Here is a 13139-nt window from a genome sequence, read left to right as displayed (position 1 = left end):
GGCTTTCTCACCTTACCCCAGAGCAGCCACAGAATAGCCCCATACTACTACATTAGACTGCAATACGACTTCAATAGACTACCAAATGAATGACCATCTCTGGAGTTGAGCAATGTGGCAGCCCTGACCAACCTAAAATGTGTTCTGGAGTGCAGGAGAAGGGTGGTATGAAAGGAAGTGACGATATGCCCATTAATTATTCTTATTTCCCTTAGTTTTTTTAACTGCTACAAGCTTCCTAGCCCATCTTCTCCCTCCATTGTTTCTGTAATCAAATATTTGGGAGAGTCTGAGTATATTTTTTAAAGACTTACTATATTATGTCCTACATAATATAATGATGGTCAGGAAGGGGAGAAACTTTGGCCATAACTAAGGGATGGTGGCAAAGAAAATGGAAGCAGGCAGGCTAATCCCCTGGAAGAAAATAAAGGGCATGACTTGGGGTGGGGGTGGGCTTTGACCACCATAGACTTATCTGCCTAGAATCCTCATCCTCACTACTCTGTCACATTAGTGCTTCTGCCTTGGGTTACAGAGTCATCATTAGTGTCTTATAGCTAGACAAGGCCCTTGTCACAGAAGGAAGGAGAGTTCCACAGATGATAGCTTTTTCAGATTCACTGTGGTTATGTGGGCTGGCCTGCATACCCAGTCACTATTTACAACCTGATTTAGATGGGAAAATGCATCCTAATCTTCAAATTTTTACTTGTCAAACATATCTCTTCTTTAAACTTCTGTAAATCAGGGGCACCTGGGTGGCTCAGTTGGTTGAGCGTCCAACTCTTGATTTTGGCTTGGGTCAGGATCTCAGGGTCGTGGGATTGAGGCCCACGTCAGGCTCCTCACTCAGGGGGGAGTCTGCTGGAGACTGTCTCTCTCCCTCTCCCTCTGCCCCTCCCCACCCCCGCTCTCTCTCTCTAAAATAAATAAATCTTAAAAAACTTCTGTAAATCAGATCTGATATGGTATTATAGTTGCAATTCACTTTTTAGTTTTCCTTCTATTGTTCTTGTCTAAGTCACTTTCTGTTCTGTAAATTTCAACCACCTCAAATGGAAACTGTAAGTGCTATCTAAAAACAGAATCTTAAGTTAATCAGGAGAGTTTAATTCCCAATTATAATATAGATACAATATATTTGTATTAGTAGCATATTACAAATTTGGTAGTAGTTAACTTTTGACAATGATATTATCTAAGATCAGTACATGAACACAAGATTACTCACCTGGAGAGGTAGGCCACCATAAGCAATAACTCTATATATCTAAGTGACCAGGAATCCTGAAATAGCATGTCTAAAGGAATAGCCTAGACGATCATATCCAATTTGAACAAAGAAAAAAATATATATATACACACATATATAATTAAAGACTTTTTTATTTATTTGAGAGAGAGAACATGCACGTGCATGAGTGGTGGGGAAGGCCAGAGGGAGAGGGAGAGAGAATCTCAAGCAGACTCCCTGCTGAGTGTGGAGCCTAATGTGGGGCTTGATCCCATGACCCTGGGACCATGACCTGAGCTGAAATCAAGACCCTGACACTCATGGGGCGCCTGGATGGCCCAGTTGGTTAAGTGACTGCCTTCAGCTCAGGTCATGATCCTGGAGTCCTGGGATCGAGTCCTGCGTTGGGCTCCCTGCTCGGCGGGGAGACTGCTTCTCCCTCTGACCCTCCCCCCTCTCATGCTCTCTCTCTTTAATAAATAAATAAAAATCTTAAAAAAAAAAAAAAAAGTCTGACACTCAAATGACTGAGCCACCCAGGAGCCCCTTAACAAAGAATACATTAACAGAAGAGTTAACATATTAGCAGCATGGAGTCAGTCTAGCTTCCCATTTGGGACACAGGTGCTGCCTCTGAGGGGTGGAGATGCAGGAGACATCTTGTTACTAAAGTTGTCCTCTGTTATGGACTGGAGATGCTCTACTAGGTCAAATCAAGGCATGAATAAGCTCTTTCTCAAGATTATCTCTGTCCTCGAAATCCATGCCCATCCAACAATATCTGATTATTATCTGACTTCTCAAGTAGATGCTTTTATTGGGACATTTCAGCCCCCTTGCAGTTATATTTATCATTGTAAGTGAACCAGCATTATGGTATGGTTTATCTATGAATCTCTTTGAAGTATGGAAAGTATAAGCTGGTTTCCCTGTACTCAGTCACTTGTGATTAGTTTCTGGACCTGAAAAGTCACCTCTGATTCAACAGTTTCTGTGAAAAGCAGAGATACTCTCCTTGGAGACATTACGTGACCCAGCTTCCCTGGACAATGTTGCTCTTTGGTCTCCCTAACCTCAATAATTGGTAATGGCTACGCTGAACGGTTGGCCTTTTCCTTTCAAAAAACACTGAATGACTTGGTCAAGAATCTGTGTTCTCAGGACATGGAGAGAAAAGTATACACAAAGTCGTCAGGTTTGCATACTTGAGTGCCTACCTAAAGGTGCCGTCTGGTGTGAGCCACACACCATACAGTAATTTCTGCTCATTTTTCCTTCCTCACATAATGAATCAATAAAGTCTTCATCATAAAGGAATGCATCAACGTGAACTGTGGGTTCTGGCTGCTGCTGTATCTGGGGGAAAGGAGAAGAACTTCAAAAGAAACGAAGTACAAAGGAGTCTCTTTTTATTGCTAAATAAGGCAAAACATCAGTGGTTCAAATGCTAAAATTCTGAGAGCAACGACAAGGCAGAGAAAGACAAGTTTCACTTATCAAAGAGCCATCCTGCTCTTCTTTTGTGTTTTTTTGTGTGTGTGTGTGTGTGAGACACTAGCAACTTTTAATTTGACCTGTAACGATACAAAACGTGGCTAGGAGAAATATAAAAAATTTGCGTTAAAGGAGTACTTTGTGACCGTCTTGTCCATCCTGGGTTGTATATTTTACAAATGAAGAAACTCCTACTCAGAGATTTCTCCAAAGAAACGACCATTTGAAGGGGAAAGAATTAAACTAATACCGGGTCTCCTGAGTCCTGCGTGTCAGTGACCGACCCATGAAAACACTTAGCAAGTCATCTCTGCGCAGAGGCAGAGTTTTCAAATAATAAAATCGTTAGTAACATTTCCTGCTTACAATGAACAGCCCTTTATTAATACTGGTGATAACGTGATATAATAGCAAGCAGCTACCAAGAAAAAAATGTCTGATTCCTTTTACCTTAACTATAATAAAGAATCAACCTATCTACTTAGAGACCTACAAAATTGTATCTACACCTACACATATCTATATTATAAGCGTGTAAAATGTAAGGACATACACAAGGACCAGAAGGAAATAACAGAAGATAAAAATAGTTTGTTAGGAGAAGGGATTAGGGGTCGACTGTTACATGCAATGAATACTTTTTCCTTGTTTCATGTATTTTGGTATATCATGCTATTGATACGACTGCCTTATTAATAACATCCAAACTATGTTACAAATATTGCTCTCAGTTTTTATACTATCCACTATTTTCCACCTTTGGGACTGGAGGTTTACTAAGATTTGCTAAGTGCTCACTGTGCATAGCACTATTGAAAATGTACAAGATTTTGGGCACCTGGGTGGCTCAGTTGGTTAAGCGACTGCCTTCGGCTCAGGTCATGATCCTGGAGTCCCAGGATCGAGTCCCGCATTGGGCTCCCTGCTCAGGGGGGGGTCTGCTTCTCCCTCTGCCCTCTTCCCTCTCGTGCTGTCTCTCATTCTCTCTCTCTCAAATAAATAAATAAAATCTAAAAAAAAAAAAATGTACAAGATTTGGTTCCTCTGCTTCGGAATCTACACGGTGAAAAACCACATAGAGGGTTGCTGTTTTCAGATTAGTGGGAGAAGAGATTATTATTATTAGCTTTGTTTCAGGAAACAATATTCCTCGCATATGTACCCCAGAAGAGTTGAGATTTGAAGGGGTTGAAAGAGGGGGCTGTCCAGGGAAGAAAAATGAGAACTTATTTTAGGAATGAAGGAATAGAATAAGCAAAAACCATACAGCACAAAAGCAGGAGAAGAAAACAAAGAGATGAATTTCGTCTTTGATAAAAGTGGGGGATATTGAACAGGAAAGAGAAAACCAGGACAATGATGTATACAGGCAGGGCCAGATTACTGTTGGCCTTGTTTTTTGGGGGTAGGGGACATGGAACGGGGCGGCGGGGGGGAGGCGCAGGGGTTTGAGTGTTTGGCAAACAGGATGCCCTCAAAAAATACCCGTTGAATGACTGGGGAGCCAGAGGATTACGGACTCAAAAGAACTGGGGGCATCATTGAAGTACCAAATGAAAAACGGTTTAAAGTAGAATTCAGGACTAATTAGATGAGAGAGGCTGTGGGATTAGGGAAGAATAGGAGAATCCCCAAGTAGCACTAAGAGTAAATTAATTTAATGTATTTACTTTTTGGAGGGCTACATGTTCTGAGGAAAGCATGGTTTCTAGAGGTAAGCAATTCCGAAGGTCCTCTGCTATGTTTTTCAACATAATGTCGTTATTATCTTGAGTGAATTCATCAAAATCTCCTGGAAAAAAAAAAAAAGGAAAGAAATATCTTTTATGGTTTTGGTCATACCTAGGCTCAGTGAACACAATGGCCGTATTTTCTGTCAGATAGCATCAATTTATAGCCGTAAATAAACCTTTTAACCAATGAAATATCCAAATTCTAACAAACGTTCTATTTCAAATATTGAGTTTTTTCTTTTCCTAAACTGCTTGAAAATACAAAACTTGATTATTTCAGCCTGTTTGAGAAAAACGAAAGCATTTTAAAAAAATACATAGTATTTTAACTATTTTTACTCAAGAATAATACTGCCATTAGTTTGTAGGGTCTTAAACTTAAGTAGTTAAATATTCCTTCTTTGACTATGCAGATCTGAGAAGTGTAGGAAGCATCGCAGAGATTACTAAGAAGATAACCTTAATCTGAGTACCCCTACCTCCAATAAAATGTACCTAAGACTTCAGATAATAAGCACAAACAGCTGATACCAACTATATAATAAACTTTACAATATATATGTTGCTCCGCTGCATTTGAGCAACAGATAAATGATCATTAAAATAGCATATTTCTGGGGGTGCCTGGCTGGCTTGATCAGTGGAACCTGTGACTCTTGATCTCAGGGTCATGAGTTCCAGCCTCACGTTGGTGTAGAGATTACTTAAAAAAAAAAAAAAAAGCCTATTTCTGATGGCTATGGTGTACTTTTGGATGATCTGGCAAAAAGGATTGGGGGGAATGGCAGGGAGAGTGTGTGTATAGCAATAAAGATGGAGAAAGTTTGGTTACGGGATTGACAGCTGTTGAATCTAGGCGAAGGTATAAAAGTGGTGTTCATTGTTCTGTTGTTTCTACTTTTCTGTGTTTAATTTTTTTGGTTCTAAAACAGTATTATTTCTAAGCAGCTCATATGTAATTTTAAATAGAATGTGACTTATCTGGAAGTAAAATACTCCTAAAGTTAGCTACTGTCTGGGAATGCCAAATGTAGAATAGAAAACGCTACTAATGAAAATATTTTACCTTTCTCTTGAAAGACTTTCTTATATTGAATTTTTACTAGAATAACAGCATCCCAAAGGGATTGTTTCTTACTCTGTTTTAAAATAACTGTAGAAGGAAAACAAGGAGATCCTGAAGGAAATGTCATCTGTCTCCATATCCCCTGCCCCCAAATCTTTGGTTGTTTTTAAGTAAGCTCACGATTTCATTCTTAAACAAAAAATAATTCTTGCGTTGGTGCAGAATGCTATTTTCCTGTCACTAATAATGATTAAAAGTTACAAAGCAGACCAACAGCAGCACAAGGAAATAAACGGAGGTCTTCTGCTTCTCCATAAAGGTACTCTTCTTTTTAGCTATACTACTCTGTGCCCTATATCCAACGGATCTTTCTCTGTATAACTTCTCATTGAGCAATAGTAGTGAATACAAAGATTTGGTTCTCTGAACTCATGTGGGAAGGCCTTTGAGGCCTTTTTTTTTCCTTGCCTATTTAGCATAACTTCTTTTTTTTTTTTAAGATTTTATTTATTTATTTGACAGAGAGAGACACAGCGAGAGAGGGAACACAAGCTGGGGGAGCTGGAGAGGGAGAAGCAGGCTTCCCGCGGTGCAGGGAGCCCGATGCGGGGCTCGATCCCAGGATGCTAGGATCACGACCTGAGCCAAAGGCAGATATTTAACGCCTGAGCCACCCAGGCGCCCTGATTTAGCATAATGTTCTAAGCTGTTGCTTCAAATTATTTCTAGAAGGAGGCAGAATATAAATTATAGAGAAACAAAAATACTATTAAAATTCATTCCAAATTGTTTTAGGTGGAACTTAAATAGCATCTATGAATACGTTTTTCAAAAAATTGGCCTTTTTAATTGTATTTGTAAAATCTAATTAAATTTTCTCAAGGTGCTAATTAAACATTTATTAAATAATCTCTACACCCAACATGGGGCTCAAACTCATGACCCTGAGATCAAGAGATGCATGCTCCTCCAACTGAGCCAGCCAGGCGCCCCTCAAGGTGCTAATTAATACCTAACATGTACTTAGCTTCCTTCCCTCCATAGATAGATAGAACACTGTCTGGGAGCCTCTATGACTCACATTTAATTCTAATAATATCACTCCCACCAGTGATCCTTAGCAGGTTCTTTCAATTTGTAAATGGTATAACTAGAGAAGCCAATAAAAATCTCATTATGTTAAACTAAGATATTTCCTATCCCAACTTCTTTGGACGTAATTCTGTAACATAAATAGTCACGTTAATAAAACACAGTTTTCATGTAGGTCTGCCTTATAAAATGAGTCTTCCAGTGAGAAGGGAACTTAGATTATGACCGATTACCAAATGGCCGATCCATCTACTCATCTCTGATAGACATATATGATAGTTTAGTCTTTGCTTGAACACATTCAGGCCAGTCTTTCTTCCTCATGCAGAGCCAGAATCTGCCCCTCTATAACATTAACTCATTTTTCCAGTTTCAGCCTGAGAGGAATCATCACATTTAATGCTATACAACATTTACTGAATGAACCCTTCAGGCATGGTAGACTTGGTGCAGTGTTTTTCACAGGACATTTAATCCTAAGACTCCTATAGGTGGTACTATGATCATTTCTACTTTATAACAACAGCAACAAAAAATCTGAGGTCAGAGGTTAAGTTACTTGCCTCAGGTCATATTGGCCAGAAAATGGTAGAGTGGGGTTTGAATGCAGGTCTTAGTCTGAACTCTTTTTTTTTTTTTTAAAGGTTTTATTTTTAAGTAAGACCCCATGTGGGGCTTGAACTTACAACCTCGAGAGCAAGAGTGGCATGCATGCTCCTCCAACTGAGCCAGCCAGGCGCCCCCTTAGTCTGAACTCTTAATCACCACACCATACAGCCTCTCCAAAGTGGCAAAGTAGGTAGCTGGCTAGTAACAGTCCTCCTGCCACTGCTGAAGTTTTCTCCCCACCTCTGACCACAATTCTCCTCCATAGGATGCCACAGCTGTATCCCTTGCCATCTGCTTGCTGTCTTCTGGACTTGTTCAACAGAACCCTTTAAATGTGGCTCCGTAAGCAACACTAGCAATCTAGTTCTCTAATCCATGACTACCTTAGTTTTATTCTCTTCTCCTATCACTTTGTAGCATCTAGGGCCCTGAGCACCACTGCTCTGGGTGATTAATAGATTTGGAAGGGATGAGGGTGGCAGTGGAGGCCTTGAGTGCCTTGAACAGTCATACGTAAAGATTGAGGAAGCTGGAACAATGACAGATAGGAATGGCTGCAAATTCTGAACCATCACAATAGATTTCCAGCTGTCTGAAATAGGTTTATTTGAGAGTCAATTCCCAATTAATGTGAGCATCACCAGTCAAGATGAGAGACACCAAGAAATTGTATGTTAAATTCAGTCATTCAGAAAAGGTAGTATTAAATGAAGACTGCATCTATTTTACCTCAATACCAAGGATATCAGGTGAAAATGAGAATCGGCACCTCTTAACCCTGGACAACAAACTCTAATTCTTTTTTTTTTTTTTAAAGATTTTATTTATTCATTTGAGACACAGAGATACAGAGAGAGAGAGCATGAGCAGGGAGAGAGGCAGAGGAAGAAGGAGAAGCAGGCTCCCTGCTGAGCCAGGAGCCTGATGTGGGGCTCGATCCCAGGACCCTGGAATCATGACCTGAGCCCAAGGCAGATGCTTAACCATCTGAGCCACCCAGGCGCCCCAACAAACTCTAATTCAACCACCCACATGCAAGGGTAAAAGGAGATTTCTTCAGTTATAGCAACGATTCTTCACCATGGCTCTAGGCAAAGAGGATCCTCCGCATATGGGATTTATGTGGTCCATAAAGGGCCTAAAGTTGTATGCTTGATTGTATACATAAATGTGTGTGCTTTTCTAGGAAGAAAGTTCTTAAGAGATCTTCAATAATTATAGCTAATATTACTGAGCACTATATGTAAGGCACTGTGGAAATTTTTAGTGCAAGAAGGCTAAAATTAGCTTTATTATCTGTAGGGGGTGGTTGGCAAATAACTTCTGAAAAGAGCAGCAAAACATTTTTACCCTAATAATGGCTGTACAGGTCAAAAAAGCATGAATATGATATGATATTAATGAAGTATGTAAAACTGGAATTCACTTAACATTATATTTACTCAGTAATTAAAGTTAAATTCCTTAAAACAATATTTCTAAAAGCTGTGCAATATTCTACCATTGTGTATTTAACCATTCGCTCCTCCTAATACACATTTATTTTTTTTAAAGATTTTATTTATTTGACAGAGAGAGACACAGCGAGAGAGGGAACACAAGCAGGGGGAGTGGGAGAGGGAGAAGCAGGTTTCCCGCGGAGTGGGGAGCCCGATGCAGGGCCCGATCCCAGGAACCTGGGATTATGACCTGAGCCGAAGGCAGATGCTTAACGACTGAGCCACCCAGGCGCCCCCTCCTAATACACATTTAGATATACTTATAATTGTGAAAAATAAAGGATACTGCAACTGACATTTTGGCATCCATTGTCTCTTTGCATTTCTGATTATTTCCTTATCATCAATGCTTAAAAGTAGAAGTACTGGGCGCATGGGTGGCTCAGTTGGTTAAGCAACTGCCTTCGGCTCAGGTCATGATCCTGGAGTCCCTGGATCGAATCCCACACCGGGCTCCCTCCTCTGCAGGGAGTCTGCTTCTCCCTCTGACCCTCCCCCCTCTCATGTGCTCGCTCTCAAATAAATAAATAAAATCTTTAAAAAAAAAAAAAGTAGAAGTACTTAAACATTTTAAAGACTCTTGCTACATATTGTCAAACTTCTTTCCTGAAAGATTATACCCATTTACTTTAAGAGAAAAGAATATGGATCTCATTAAACCCTTGCAGCATTAAATATTGCCATAAAATCAAACTTTGTTGTTTTAATTTGTGTTTCTTTAATTACTGGTGAGGCTGACATCTTTTAACATGTGAAATAGCTATTTCAGAATGTGTGGTAACAGTATTAGGCTTGGAAAAAGATTAAAGAAAGGTGTTAATCAGTTGCCTGACAGTAAAGTTCTTCTCAAAATTACACATGTAGGTGGGAAGGGTATGGAGGAAGAAAAGCTTCTCTCAAGGGCAAAATTAATTCTTTCAAAATTTCCTGGTTATTTTTAAAGAAATATATGAGGAAACAGAAATCACCAAAACTGACGGCCTATGAATCAAACCTCACTTCTTTATATCTAGTCAGGTATCAAGTCCTACCCCTTTTGCTTGTAAATCCTGCTTCCTCTTTATTCCCACTTCAACCACCTCATAGCCACAGTCAAGATCTCACACTTGGATACCATGACAAACTCACAACTAGCTCCTTGATATTGGTTTTCCTCCACTATAAAATACCTTGTACATCTATTTCAAACTAATCTCACTTAAACCTCACTTTTTTTTTTTAAGATTTTATTTTCAAGTAATCTCCACACCAACATGGGGCTCAAACTCACAACCCCGAGATCAAGAGTCGCATGCTCCACCAACAGCACCAGCCAGGAGCCCCAGACCTCACTTTCATGTCACTTGTTTCCCTTACAAGTTTTGGATATTTTTCTACTTTTCAACCTAGCAAATCTAACTTTAGATATTTAAGGCCCTCTATATCAGCAGAGCCTACCCATTCTATTTTCTATTCTCATTACCCCCTGACATAATTTCTCCTCAAGATAGGCAAATCTTTCCAGTTGTTTTCCATAGTCCTTCCTGTTCATATTGTTCCTTTCAACTGCATGATCTTGCCTTTTGCTTTAAGGGCCTGTCCAAATGATTTTGTCTCCATGAGATCTTATGCTCGACCTCTAGCTTTAACTCACCCATATCCTTACCTCTAATGACTTACAGTGCATAATTAAACACAGGGTTATATATTACCTATTATTCATTCATATCAAGTCCCTATTCAAATTTAAAAAAATTATTGAGGGGACTTCTGGTCCCAGACAAGATGGCAACTTTCCTCACTTTCCCCTGTTCCTCCCCTCTAACTACAACTAAATACCCTGGAAGTAATTCAACAGGCAATTATGAAGACTGAAAGCTAGAAAGAAAAGGTGAACTGTCTAGGAGCCTTAGGACTTAAGAAAGGTCACAGCAGTGAGTTCCCTGGGTTTTCTTTTTATCTTCCATGTAGCTTAGACTGGGCACCAGAGAGACCTGCATCCCAGGCCCACTAACAGGCACAGGGGAAAAAAAAAGAATTAAGAAAAGCTTGCTGTCTCTTGCCAAAGACTGGTAGAGGGGGAAGAACAATGGGAGACCTACTGAGGAACCCTAAGCCCCACTCCACACCTGGGGCGGTAGCAGACTATCCAGTCTCCAGGCCCTCTACCCAAGGGCATAAATAGATCCAGGTCTGGCATCTCCTAGCCATCTGCCCAGTGGTGGAGAACAAAACAGGCCCTAAGTTGCTTGTTCTCCTACCCCTACTAGTGGAAGGCAGCTCAGCGAGACAGGGCAGCCCAGAGTCTTTCCCCATGCAGGTGACACCAGCATAGATTCAACAAGAACTGCAGCAAGGGCAAAGAACAAAGCAGAGTTAACAGCACTGCAAGGACACTGAAAACTAAATTGTTACCAGGCCAAGAACCAATAGGTTAAAACTAAGCATGGCAACTGCCTATTAAGATAGAAAATTTGAATAGTAACAAGAGTCTTAGCATAATACCCAAAATACCTGGGATACAATCAAAATTATCCCAGCACAATATCCAAAAATATCCAGGATACAATGGAAAAATTATCATACAAAGAACAGGAAAATAATCATTTGATTCATAATTTGAATCTGACAATTTCTGGATTATATATCCAATATCCAAATGAATCAGAATTTGGATTATCAAAGAAGGATTTTAAGCAGCCATCACAAAAACGCTTCAATAAGCAATTACGAATTTTCTTTCAACAAGTGAAAAAAAACAGAAAATCTGAGCAAAGAAATGGAAGTTATAAATAAAGAATTAAATGCAAATTACAAAACTGAAAAACACAATAATCAAAATAAAAAAAACTTGCTGGGTGGGCTTAATAGTAGAGATGACAGAGGACAGAACCACCGAACTTGAGGACAGACATAAAATTTACTCCATCTGAACAACAGAGAGAAAATAGACTGAATAAAAGAATAGAGCCTCAGAGATCTATGGGTCAACAACAAAAGATCTAATATTAGTATCAGAGTTGCAGAAGTGGGAGAAAGAGTGTGGGTCTAAAAAGCATTTAAAGAAATATAACTAATCCCCGCCCCCAAATTTGGTTTTTAAGAAGCTGAGAAACTCCAAATAGAATAGACCCAAAGAAATCCACACAAGGACATGTCATAATTAAACTTCTGAAAATAAAAGACAAAGAACCTTAAAATCAGAGAAAAGATTAATTCTCTGTAGGCAAATACCCATTTGAACAACAGTGAATTATTCATCTGACCCATGGGAGCCGGAAGGAGGTACATTTTTCAAGTTCTGGTAAAAAAAAAAAAAGGACTGTAAGCTGTGCATTTTATTTTATTTTTTAAGATTTTATTTATTTATTTGGCAGAGAGAGACAGCGAGAGAGGGAACACAAGCAGGGGGAGTGGGAGAGGGAGAAGCAGGCTTCCCGCTGAGCAGGGAGCCCGATGCGGGGCTCAATCCCAGGACCCTGGGATCATGACCTGAGCCAAAGGCAGCCACTTAACAACTGAGCCACCCAGGCGCCCCAGCTGTGAATTTTATATCTTATAAAATTGTCCTTCAGAAATGAAGGGGAAATAAAGATATCCTCAGATGAGGAAAAACTAAGAGAATTTGTTGACAGCAGATCTTCCCTTAAAGAATGGCTATAGAAGTTCTCCAACAGAAAAGAAACAGCAGAAGAAGGTTTGGAACTTCAGAAAGGAAAGAACAGGATGGGTAAAAATAGAGTAAGTATGAGAGACTATCTTTCTTGTCATTAGTTTCTTAAAACATATTTGATGGTTTAATCAAAATTTATGAAATAATCTGATATAACCATCTGATATAAAACAATTGTATTTAAAAAGTGGGGGAGGGTAAAGGGACCTAAATGGAAGTAAGTCAATACTTCACTCAAGTGATAATAAAACACTTGTACCAGTAGATGGTGATGAGTTACGTATGTATGTAACTACAAAAAAAAAGAACAATCAAAAAGAAAACTATATAGAGATATACTCAGAAAAACAAATATAGAATTCTAAAACTGTCCTAGTAATCTATAGGAAGGCAAGCAGAGATAAACAGGTTAAGAACCAGAAGGAACAAGCAGAAAACGAACAATAAGATGCCAGACTTAAGTTCTAATACAGCAATAATTACTTTAAATGTAAATGCACTAAATATATCAGTTAAAAGACAGAAATTGGCAAAGTAGATTTAAAAACACAACCCAACTATATGTTGTCAATAGAAACTCACTTCAAACACAATGATATAGGAAGAATGAATTTTTGTAAAAGGATAGAAAAAATATATTGTGCCAACATTAGTTAAAAAATGGGAGTGGCTATATTAATATGAGAGAACTAGACTTTAAAGCAAAGAAAATTATTAGGGACAAAGAGGAACACTACTTAATTATTAAAGGATCAAT

General features: G+C 39.2%; 1 protein-coding gene across 6 annotated transcripts in view; it reads right to left on the bottom strand.

Moving 5' to 3' along the window:
* LOC118002871 overlaps window positions 1-13139 on the bottom strand; it is a 35214-nt gene that overhangs the window by 15110 nt on the left and 6965 nt on the right. For all 6 annotated transcript variants that reach the window (XM_034993477.1, XM_034993476.1, XM_034993481.1 and 3 more), the window contains 2 exons: window positions 4402-4523; window positions 2455-2593 (listed from right to left, as the gene is read on the bottom strand). In XM_034993477.1, coding sequence (XP_034849368.1) covers window positions 2455-2593; window positions 4402-4523 — 261 coding nt within the window. The remainder of the gene's footprint in view (window positions 1-2454; window positions 2594-4401; window positions 4524-13139) is intronic.

Source organism: Mirounga leonina, unplaced genomic scaffold (genome assembly GCF_011800145.1).
Source record: "Mirounga leonina isolate KUSES-001 unplaced genomic scaffold, KU_Mleo_1.0 Mir_84, whole genome shotgun sequence".
Taxonomy (NCBI): domain Eukaryota; kingdom Metazoa; phylum Chordata; class Mammalia; order Carnivora; family Phocidae; genus Mirounga; species Mirounga leonina.
Note: the sequence above shows the minus strand (reverse complement) of the source record. Positions and strands in the feature narration are given on the sequence as shown.